The following is a 12332-nucleotide window of genomic DNA, read 5'->3' as shown; positions in this document are numbered from 1 at the left end:
TCTATTGCATATGTTAGTGTTTTTAATATTTTAATTGTTCTGCTCTTGAAGTCTATAGCAGTCCATAGAACCATACAAAGGAAAGTTATGAAATTTGGCACTCTGATAAAGGATGTTCTCAAATGTAACGGACCCAAATTTGGTGTCTGTAACTCAAACCCTCTAGCACCACCAACTGTTCAAAATTTCACATGTTTCAGCCTATATCTTTTGAACTGTAAGGCCTAGAAACAAAATAATCATTTAATATTCATTTTTGAGCACTGCCCACTAAATTTTCCGCCATTTTGAATTTTCAGGAAAACCTACTTTTTCGAAATCCTCCTAGACTATATGTCCAATTTGCAACAAATTTGTTGTGTCATCATCTAGGGGCACTCATGACAAAAAGGTATGAGATTTATTATGATAGACCAATCCATTCTCAAATAAAGCTTCTACTGCTTCTAAAGCGTCGTATTGACAGAAAACCATATTGGGCATCGGCCATTTTGAATTTTGCCTTATAATACTGTATTTAACAAATGCATTGGTGTATCGTTACGAAATTTGGTATGCATCATCGGCACTATGTCCTGAGTGCACCTATAAAGTTCAGGGCCAGCGCACCTTGTGGTCAAAAGTTATAAAAAAAATGTTTAAAGGTGCAGTATGTAAGATTCAGAAACCCTGTTATTAATGACACCTGTGGCCGTTAATTGAACTGCAGTCTGTTGCTCGTGATCGCGCACACACACTCCATATAGACTGAATGTGATTCACCGGCATCATGATGACAGATGAGGTTGCATAGTTAAAATTACACAGTTATGATTGTTTTATTACAAACTTTGAGACTGTATATTATATTTGACTCTCCAGTGCTGGAACAGGGCTAAAACAAAGTGTGGATATAGGTCTGACTATGCGAGACTGTAGTCTGAAGTAATCACTTTTCTTTGCATGATACATAGGCTATTGTATAAATGCAGTCAATGTCGTTAGCTAGCTAGCCAGCTTTATCAATAGATTTAGCTAAATTTGGTGGATGATGACAGTAGCTTTTTATAAAATAGACTGTACATTATAAATATGTTGACACAATTCAGTATTGATGTGATTCCATCACAACTGTCATTTTGATATATTGATGCGCTATTGTTTTATAATAATAGATTGTAAATATTTTCTGTATAACCAAGTTACGTTACGCTAATGAATGGGTATTTTTGCATTATCTTGAACATTGTCTAGCATTCATTTAATGTGTTATTGTAGTTTACCTTGCTGAATAATTACAGATTAACATTGACATTAACCTGACTTTTAGTATAAAGAGAAGATCTTTGAAATTATTTGAAAGTTATGAAGCAAGGTAGCTTGCAATTCGTCAGCGTTAGCAGGCAAGTATGTGTCATTGTCACCACATCCTGACTGCACCACACAAATTTGGTGACAGCGCCACCTATTAGTAAAAAGTTATTATGAATTGTATTGTAATATAAGCAATTCTATTTATGTTTTTTATACCACTTTTCTTACAGTTGTAATCAGTGATGCCCAATCACACTTCCTTACATGCAGTTGTGTGTGACACCCTAGCCCAGGGGCCAAGCTCTGCCTAGTGGTCAAAAGCTATAAAAAAAATGGTTATATCTACAAATAATCTTTAAACTGTTTGTTTTAAAATGATGATTTTGGTCTAATTTAATTATTCAGCTATGCTTGCATAGCTGCTTACTCTGCTGTTTAAGTGCTAGGCTGTAATTGCTGCTTGCAGCTGTATTTGTTGTAGTTATCGGTCTTGGTGTGAACGGGGCTTAAAGTCGGCATGAAATCAAAATTGACCCTCTTTATTTTATTAATGCATGTTACTGGTCTTTAATCCAAGTGACATAACTTGCTTTTCCGATAATATGACTGACTCTTCTCTGCTGACGTATGCAAGGCCGTGCTGCAGTTAAGCCAAGTTTTTAGTCAGTTTTAACCCCGCCCCTTCAAGAGTCATGTAAACAAACCTGGCGCCTCTCAAAATCCTGTTCCAAACTACCTTGGTTATGCGTCCGCTGGCTTGAATTTACATTTCGAATGAGGAATAACGGAAAATTTGCAGTTGTGTTAGAGACATTTCGCGCCTGATCACTTCCTGAGGTGATCACTACTGAATACCATGCAAGTCGGATGCGTCTGGAGTTTATTCATATTTTTTAATGCAGGTATCTTGGGAGGTTTATTCTTTATATTTAGTGTATTGTGATTGAAAACGTTGAGATCTTTTACTTGCTTGTTTCTCATTCATCTGCACTGGGCTCCAGCCTCATCATAAGCAAAGACTGTGATGTGCTGTGTGCACTTTTGGTCTGATTTATGGATTAATGTTGTCAGTTAGATCATAGTTCTATTCTCAAATCAGTGAGGCATGGTGGAAAGGGTGTGTGTGTGTAAACTCTCATTCAGGTCTGTCTCCACTCCGGTATGCAATGCACACTTTTCACAATCCAATCAAAAACCAATGGATAAAATTACTAGAAAAAGTCTGTCTCAACTTCCATTCCATGCAGACTTTTATAACGTACTGTAATTTGATTTTAAAAACTATTTGCCAATTAATTGGTTATCAGCCCATTTCACCACCTTAGTTATCATATTGGCAAAATCCACTATCGGTCAACCTCTAATTCCTAATCTCTCTTTAGTTGATTAGAATATCATTCCAAATATATTCAGACATGAGCTGAAATGCAACCAAAATGCAAAATACATTTTCTAGTTAAGAACCTTTCATGATGTCGATATTACAGTATGTTGTACTCGCATTGTGTGTGTGTGTGTGTACACCTCAGGGTCAGGTTCAAAGTGGGCTGCGCTCTGGGATTCGTATTGCCCAGGGCAGCTACATTCGCATCACTGTGACGAAACACATTCCAGTACAGGTGGATGGAGAACCCTGGATACAATCACCAGGACAGATCATCATCTCAGCCGCTGGACCAAAGGTTATACACACCACACACACACACACATCGCATTTACTCATTTAGCTCCCCTTACACATGATAATTCGCTCTGGTGGCTCAGTAATGGTCCAATGTAAAGACATCATAACATGACATTGTAATGTACAATGTCCCAGATGCAAAGTTAATAATCCTATTATTTTAAAATCCTGGCACATTAGGGGGTGCCTGAGTAGCTCAGCAAGTAAAGACGCTGGCTACCACACCTGGAGTCGTGAGTTCGATTCCAGGGTGTGCTAAGTGACTCCAGTCAGGCTTCCTAAGCAACCAATTGGCACGGTTGCTAGGGTGGGTAGAGTCACATTGGGTTAACCTCCTCGTGATCGCAATAATGTTCTCGCTCTTGGTGGGGTGCGTGGTGAGTTGTGCGTGGATGCCGCGGAGAATAGTGTGAGCCTCCACACGCGCTAGGTCTCCATGGTAACACGCTCAACATGCCACGTGATAAGATGTGCAGATTGACGGTCTCGGACACGGAGGCAACTGAGATTCATCCTCCGCCACCCGGATTGAGGCGAGTCACTACGCCACCATGAGGACTTAGAGCGCATTGGGAATTGGGCATGCCAAATTGAGGAGAAAAAAATCCTGGCACATTAAAGATTGTATGACTAGATATTCAAAGGCTACCAAACAATGTTGAATAGGCCTATTTAATATTCATATACGCATTCCCCTTAGTATGATTCATTTGTCATTAAGGGTGCTTTCACACTTGGTTCGATTGCTTGGACCGAACCCGAGTTTGTTTCGTCCCCCTCCCGCTGCCCACGCTTGGTCTGTGTTCACATCATTTTATTTGGGTCTGAACCGCAGCCCGATTACGTCATCAACGAGCGGCAGCTGTTTACCACTGTAACTACTAGGTAACAACTTGAGAAGACATCACTGTGTTAAGTGAAGTATTAAAGTTTGTCTCTTTGGATTTACCACAAAACTTGCCATGCACAGAACAACACTTGTGTTTGTCTCGCACGTATGCATTGAATGTGCAATGATGTGAAGAATATTAGCGTTTGTCTGCCGCGAGCCTGCTGATGCGTTGCAAGAGATGTGAAGAATGTGAGCTGCTCTCTGATGGCGGTGTATTTAGACAAAGCAGGTATGAGAAATGTATTATAGCATAATAATTGCGACCGCAAGCCTGCAAAGACGCAAATTATATGTCATCACAAGCAGTCCACTTCTGCAATTTGGTACAATTGTGTTCATATCAGCAGCGAACTGTACCAGAGTTCCCCAGACCACCTTTTCAAGCAGACTCTGGTGCGGTTCCCGGGTACGCACCCGAGTTCAGAAAACACCGATTCAACAAACACATTATCCAAACAAACCAAACTTTGACGTCATTCGACCCCTGGTGCGCACCAAAAGTGCTAGTGTGAAAGCACCCCTAAGTTAATTTGCAAAAATGCAACAGTTCTCGATTCCCATCCCTAATTTTAAACCTATATTTAATGATGGTGTGAGTTCTGTATGTGAAGATTGTCTTTTTTAATGTTCTAGGTGTGCATGCTGAGAAAGTCCAAAACCAAGCAGAAGAAGCAATCTGGCAGTTTGAAAGAGTGCCGATCCGAAAGTCCAGCTCCCAGTGATGGGTGACAGTGACATCCCACACCCCCTCCTTCAAACGCACAAACACTTAATTGATAGCTTGTAGCTGTCGCCTTGACAAGTTTACTTGTGTAGGCCTCTGTTCTTTGCTCCTGTTTGGGTGGGTATTAGAGTTAATGCAGAAGACTCTAGCAGAACTGAAGATTTTAACACAGATGTTTTAATGTAGAGATCTGCCATCTTCAACATCTCAGAGTCTGTAGTGTTTAGAAGGCCAGTTAGATGAAAGCACAATAGTGTGTTTCTCAGGACTTTAGCTGCCTGCGGCCTGTTTATGACCTGTTATTGCCTTAGATCCTTGCTGGTGTAGATATTTATTTTATTTTTTCTTCTTTCATTCTCATTGCCAATATGTATGTGTGTGTGTGTGTGTGTGTGTGTGTGTGTGTGTGTGTTTTGTTTGGTTGGTTTAATTTTTTATTAGGGTTTTGATTTTATTTGTTTTTGTTTTGTTTTTTTTTGTTTTTGTGTTGATGTTTGGTTTGGTTAGGGTTTTTTTCTGTTTTTGTCTTGCTTTTTTGTTTTGTTTTTTTGTTTGTTTTATTAGTGTTTTGTTTAGGTTGTTTTTTGATAGGTGTGGGGTTTTTGTTTGGTTTATTTTTTGTTAGGTTTTGATTTTATTTGTTTTTTGTTTTGCTCTCTTTTGTGTTTTGTTTTTGTGTTCTTGTTTGGTTAGGGTTTTTTGTTTTTTTCTGTTTTGTCTTATTTGGTTTTGGTTAGGGTTTTTGGCTTGTTTTGTTAGGGTTTTTAGTTTTTTTGTGTGTTTTTGTTTGTTTTGATAAGGGTGGGGTTTTTGTTTGTTTGGTTTATGTTTTGTTAGGGTTTTGATTTTATTTTGTTCTGTTTTTTGTTTTTGTGTTCTTGTTTGGTTTGGGTTTTTGTGTGTGTGTGTGTGTGTGTGTGTGTGTGGTTTGGTTTTGGTTAGTTTTTTTTGTTTGTTTGTTTTGTTTTGTTAGGGTTTTGTTTAGATTTTTTTGTTTTGCTGGGGTTTTGTTTAGATTTTTTGTCATTGTTTTGTGTTTTTGTTTGGTTTGTGTTTTGTTTTTGTTTGGTTTGTTTTAGTTTTTTTGTCTTGTTTTTGAGTTTTGGTTTGGTTTAGTTAGGGTTTTTTTTTAATGTATTTTATTTTATTTTTATTTAGAGATGTTTTTGTTTTTTGTTTTTATATATAAGTAGTCCATCACTGAAATATTATGGATGCAGGTCCATAATTTAACATACAAGTGAACTGCAGCTTTGTGTTTTGTGGATAAAACCAAGACAAGTCTATCACCTACTATACAAAAAATATAATATTGATGGCCCTTTCAGTTTGCAGTAAAAACTGTTACTCACAAACACTCATTTGCTCTTTATAAGTAGCTTTATACTGGTATCAAAACCAAAACAATGCAGTATATATGTACATACCGTATACAGCTGTAGTTGTTGTTCATTAAGAGAACATTTGAATGTTTAGGTTGATTAGAGAACGATAACCTTTGTATGTCATTTTTGTAACTTTCTCATAGCTGTGTGACTCAAAACTTGAAAACAAACAGTCGACACGTAGGAAGCAAACAATGTGGAATCATACGTATCACAGCAGTTTTGTAAAATTATTAAAAAATACACAAGAAAGGATGAATATCAATAGCTTTTCGAACACATTTTTGAAAGATGTGGTACCAAAAAATACTGTGAAACTATTTAAAGAACAGATTTTATCACAATTCACAAAGAATGAATGTTTGTAGATTCCAATGTTTGTTGAATCAAATTCACCACTTTTCCTCCACATTCCTCTTAAGATCATGTAGCCAGTGCAGTATTTGTAATTGTCTTGACTAGAGTTACTGATGGTGCCGATATATCTGTTATATCAATGTTTTATCTTCATTGATTGTCCTTGTTTACATGATCCTTAAGCCAAGCGTAGCTTCAATCATGACTCATCATGCTGTGACGAAAGCATTGATTTGTGTGAATCAGTTACTGTTTTATCTGACATATTAGACGGTCGTGTAAAGCTAAAAAGTTGTATTATTGTAAAGATATACAGTAGATCTCTAGAGGTGAGCACAGTGCTGTAATATATTGGCAAGTAAATACTATCTTGAGTGGCTTATATATTTTGTTTCTGTACAGTGACTGGTCAGCCGTGATCCAGCAGTATGGATTGGTATGAGGCTGGCTTTAGAGTTTTATGTATGATCAGTTAGACTCCCCTACAGAATGCATTATCAGGAGGATGTTTCATGCAACCCATCAGGCGACTGTCTGACCTCATCTACCTCATCTTGCTGCATCACTCCAAGAAACAAGTTCTGCCAACCTCTTCCAAAGGCCTATATATGTTTGAATGTTCAACCAAGTTCGTTAAGGGCATGTCGATATTATGGTCATTTGAAACTTTAGGTCACAGTGTCACAAAGATAGAACTGATCAGAAAACCGAAGATTTTGCCATTCCTGCCATCTCACTAATTCACCCTCTCATATTATTTTGTTGCGATGTGGGCTGTTGTGATTTTCGCATCAGTTTTGCCTGTTGCCATGACGACCCCTCGGGCTGACGTGCTGTTTTGTGGTGTGGTTTATCCTGAGTTCTGAGTATAGTGCCTAAATATAAGTGCTTCTAGAACTTCTGCGGTATGTGTGATGTAACTTCATACATGTTTGTTCTGCTGGTTCTGTGGCTATGAAGTAGAAATGTGCTTTTCTAGGTTGTTTAGAGCGGATGTGCCTACTAATTGGGTGAATCTCACAAAAACATGTCCAGGTCACATTTCATCTCAAAATAATTTCCTTGAAAGATTATTTTGCGTAAAGAAAATGAAGTCTATTTGTAGCACATTGTAAACACTTAACCCTAATCTTGTATGTGTTAACATTAGTTTGTGCATTTAAGTATCATGAACAATAATTTTACAGCATTTTTTTAGTCTTGGTTACTAGTGTACTTGTTAATTTATGAAAATAGTTCAAATTGTTCATTCATGTTAATTCATAATGCATGAACTTTTAACATATACTAATACATTTTTAAAATGAAAAGCAGTATATGTACAAATGAACATTAACCAAGGTTAATAAATAATGTCAAATAACTTTTCATTGCTATTTCATGCAGTGGTGTAGTAGTGTCTGAAGAGGTGGGCATACTGTGAATTTCTGAAGAAGCTTTTCTGTGTAAAGTGAAATTGTTTTCTTTCTTAGAGATATAAATTTAAACAATTTGATATCACGAGAAAAAGGCACAACTGACAGCAGTAAAAGGCAAAAAAAGAAAAGAAAAAAAAAAGACATTTGATATAATTATGGGACACAGTTGTCCAGCATCTGCGGAGAGCATCAAAAACTAGCAGGGGTGCAATAACATGCAGTATTTTCACTAACTTTAATTGTATAAGTTACATTTAAATGTGTGTGTGTGTGTGTGTGTATATATATATATTTGGTTACTCCAGGGATGCTTTTGCATCAGCATTAGACACTGGAAATATCCCGCCCCTTACTGAAATGGAAAATATGATTGTTAGCACATATCCAATCACGTCTGAAATGAACATTCCGATTGGTGGATCAGCTTAATCAGACTGTCTGTCATGCCCATGCCATCAGTTGCGCTCCTGCTGCTCCGTGCACATTTAGAGAGAATCTCTGTACACTTTTTAAAATAATATAATAATAAAAATAATAATAAAAAACCACAATTCACTCAATAGTGCTGCGGCATCACGTTAGTAGATTTAAAAAGTTCCAGGTCAAAAGCCTACTTGTTCTGGCGGTCATACTGTATCATCACTTATTTTAGGTGGGCATACTCAAAATCCTTACAAAGATAGATGGGCATACGCGTATGCCCTAGACTACACTACTGCCTTCATGTCAGCTAATGTAGTTATCTAATGTTAACAAATACAACCTTATTGTAAAGTTTTATATTGTAATGTGTTACCTGCATATTTTCTCCCAAATTCTCTTTACTGTAATGTGTCCAGACATTTTTTATTTTAGTTATTTTTTAATTACTCTCAAATTTTATAATTTTTTATTTAATTTAATTAACCTCAGTGGTGATTCTCAATAGATTCTTTTACTGTAATTCTGTACTATATTACAGTAAAATACAGTAATAGTTTTTATTGAAATCTGCATAAATTAAAAGTAGTACAACAAATAGTACTATGGTGTATCAATATTTTACAATTTACAGTAAAATAATGTGTGTGTGTGTGTGTATATATATATATATATATATATATATATATATATATATATATATATATACACAGTATACTATATATACAGTCTACTATATACACAATATATTATATATATATATATATATATATATATATATATATATATATATATATATACACTGTATATATTGTATATTGTGTGCATATATGTTTTTTGCATTGCTGTAATGAGAATTGGAGAGGAAATTTTCTTAATTGGCATGAAAATAATGTCAAAATGCAAAAAAAGCATAATGGTAAAAAAAAAAAGGTTTTATTTTCTTTAAGGAAAATATAATTTCTAATTTCTTTTTTTGGGGGGGGGGGGGGGGGGTTAAATGTGTTTATGCACTATGAGAACTATTTAGATGTATATTTTTGAAGAGAATATGTTGGGTTTTTTTTTTTTCATTTAGATTGTATAGAATATTGCACTGCCCGTACTGTTTAAATATGCTTTTAAGTGTATAATACATGTTTAATGAATATTAACAAAATGTATAAATATATAAATCAGCTGTATAACAGATGGATGTCCAATTGAGGGGAAAAAGCATAAATTTGGGCTTTTTTAATACAATTCTGGTTTGTCTTCATTTTGATTGACTTAAATTTTTCATACTGTGTCTTACAAAGTAACACACTTGATCATTGTCATCTTCTCAAGTTAGTAAGCAGCAAATGTGAGCCAGACATGCATCACCCTGTGACTGTTTTCTACGAAACATGATTAGTAGGTCAGTACAGTTTATTTACAACAGTACAAAATGAATTATGTATATTCAGAATAATCAACTTTTACAAGTCATCTAATTACTTTACACCTAATGATTTAGTCAGGTTTCTTCTGTACAAATGATAAAAAAAATATGAAGTGTTTTTCTCAAATAAATGGCTTAAATGAGCATATAGTCAGGAATGAAAAGTCCACGGTAAAAGGCTCAGAATGATATATCTTAATGCAGTGGGTCTCAACTGGCAGGTCGCAGGTGCTAGATCTGTTGTGATAGGGTTGCGAATAGCAAAATATATAGGCTTATCAACTAATACTAGAGATGAGAAAACACTTCTTATATCTTTTGTTGTTGATGTCAAAGGCCATGTGTCCAATCAAACTACAGGTATTTTTGCACAAATTAATTTGTCCCATTTTGATACTGTGTTGAGTTGCCACTTGTTGTCCAGGCTCAGCCTAGGTGAATGTCCCCAGCACACATGGTGATTAGCAGAATAATGGCAAATCCTGACAGAAGTCCAACATTCTGGATCACAAAAAAAAAAAATCCTGCCCTCCTACTCCGCACTTGTTCTCTGGCAATCATGTTCATTTCAGGGAGCTAAGGGTGAGAGACAGATAGAAAGGGGAGTCAGTTTGGAGTCATTTAGAGTGAAGCACACCCACTTCTTTCTACATTTTTGTATTTCGTATACACTTGCAAAAGCACTTTGGACATTTAATGGAAGTCTCATAGAGAGTTATCTAATCCAATTTATTATCATTGACTGTGCTCTTTATTAGTGTAAATAAATGAAGCAATAACATGGCTAATGAGGGCCAAAGATCTGCTGGGGTGGCAGGTTTTGAGCCATTACATTAACCAAAACATAGTAAAAAAAGATGATGTTTGACTCCATATCAGTCAAGCAAATGTCGAGGAACATGCCACCAGCAAAGGCAAAGATGACATTGTGGGCAAAAGTGCTGCCCAACAGGATGCCCAAGACCAGACTTACGTAGTAGGGCATTGCAGACAGCAGATTGAAGAAGATGGCCTGTGGAACGCTCAGCCCTGCATTCAGCAGTATGACAAAGTCACCTACAGAGGGAGACACAGCACAGACTGCCTTAAAAGTACCACATGTGGAAACCTTTCCCTTGATCTTGCAGTGCATGAGGCAACAGTCAAAAGGCTGCTGTAATGGGGCGGTGTGACATAATGGTTAAAGATCTGGGTTAGTAACCGAAAGGTTGTATGTTTGAACTCCATAAGGGGTGATCAAGGGGGAATGGGGTATGTGAATTCAAGGATTCAACATTAGTGTATTTGAAATCTTAAGTGACACAACAGTGCCTGACATTGGCAACATAAAGCAGACCTCAATAATAAAGTAACTTAAACAACAACACTGCATTTATCAGCACATTGTTATGAGAAAAATTTGTTTGTCTACATTCAAGTCATTTTTTTCAAAGCAGCCTTGTAGAAAATCATGCCTTAATGTCTTAGTGGAGAAAAAAAAAAAAAACCTTGAGAGGAACCTGACTCCGAACTCTGGCTTTACGTTACATGTACATAATTCAATATTATTTAGCAGTCTGAGCAAAAAATGATCGGCACACATATTTATTTTTATTTTTTTTGCCCTCTTACCCCGGTTTCACTTTGCATGTAAACTTGAGCAGTCTTACCAGCTTATAACAGGTGTGTGCAAATGTTGTGCTCATACCTGTTTATATTTCAATGTCAAAAACAGAGAATAATAAGTCTCATGTAATTGCAGATTTTGTTATGTTGTCATTTTTTTTGAATAAGCTGATTTTTTATAGTTATGATGTCGGCATAAATAAAATGACACGTTTGATGTACTATTACTGTAGCACCGGGACATAACACCATTGTTTGGCAAATACAACAAGCTGTAATGCTACAATCTATTTGCCGTTTGCCATCGGTCTTCGACCTCTCAACTCGCCTATAAAGACTAGTTGCTCTGTTTTCCTGTGAGTGCTCAGTGCCGCCTCTCCAGGGAGGAGACTGTTTCGCAGCTCTCATTGTTGCATTGCTTGGTTTTAATCACACTTATGTATTTATTTATGTATTGTACGATACATATGATATCAAATCGTGAGCATTGTATCATACGATACAATATTTATTATACCCCTAATATATATAGTGGGGCTGTCAATCGATTACTTTTTATCAAATTAATTACATGATGAGCCAATTCATTGAATTAATCGCATGTCTCAATATTTAATGAGAAAGGCCCCAAAATATAGATAATAATGAAAATAATTATAAATCGCTTATATTTATATACACTATATATATATATATATATATATATATACACACATACAAATATTATAATTCAGCTAGTTCAAATACATTACATCATATAACTATATTGTGGCAGCAGCCAAGCATTTAGACAATACAAAATGTGCCTTTAAAAGTCAAAATATTGTTTGTTATTTCCAGTGATATTGGGTGCATTAAACCGGGTACCCCTTAAATCCTTAACAATCCTCAATGTTCTGAAGGTGCAGATTGCTGATGCCCAACCCCCAGGATATAATTAATACATTTGATTGGTCAGACTTTCTGTCACTGTGCTAATATAAATGAATTACAGAACCCTTCTAAATCTCCTGTGAAGGGGGACGCAGCAACGTAGAGCTACATCGCAATAATGAACAGTATTGATTGGCTGCCACGGACCGCTTACACACCGTCAAACAGGAACAATGCGAAGATAATTATGGTCTACAT

The 12332-nt window shown here is 36.2% G+C and overlaps 1 protein-coding gene across 1 annotated transcript in view; it reads left to right on the top strand.

The window, feature by feature from the left end:
• The window catches only part of LOC127413415 (diacylglycerol kinase theta-like), a 72187-nt gene extending 63012 nt beyond the window's left edge, over window positions 1–9175 (top strand). The window contains exons 22-23 of the mRNA XM_051650561.1: window positions 2823–2975; window positions 4503–9175. Coding sequence (XP_051506521.1) covers window positions 2823–2975; window positions 4503–4598 — 249 coding nt within the window. The 3' untranslated portion in view covers window positions 4599–9175. The remainder of the gene's footprint in view (window positions 1–2822; window positions 2976–4502) is intronic.
• The last annotated feature ends 3157 nt before the right edge of the window (window positions 9176–12332 follow it).

Source organism: Myxocyprinus asiaticus, chromosome 22 (assembly GCF_019703515.2).
Source record: "Myxocyprinus asiaticus isolate MX2 ecotype Aquarium Trade chromosome 22, UBuf_Myxa_2, whole genome shotgun sequence".
Lineage (NCBI taxonomy): Eukaryota > Metazoa > Chordata > Actinopteri > Cypriniformes > Catostomidae > Myxocyprinus > Myxocyprinus asiaticus.
The sequence above is the reverse complement of the archived record's forward strand: the minus strand, read 5'-3'. Positions and strand labels throughout refer to the sequence as shown.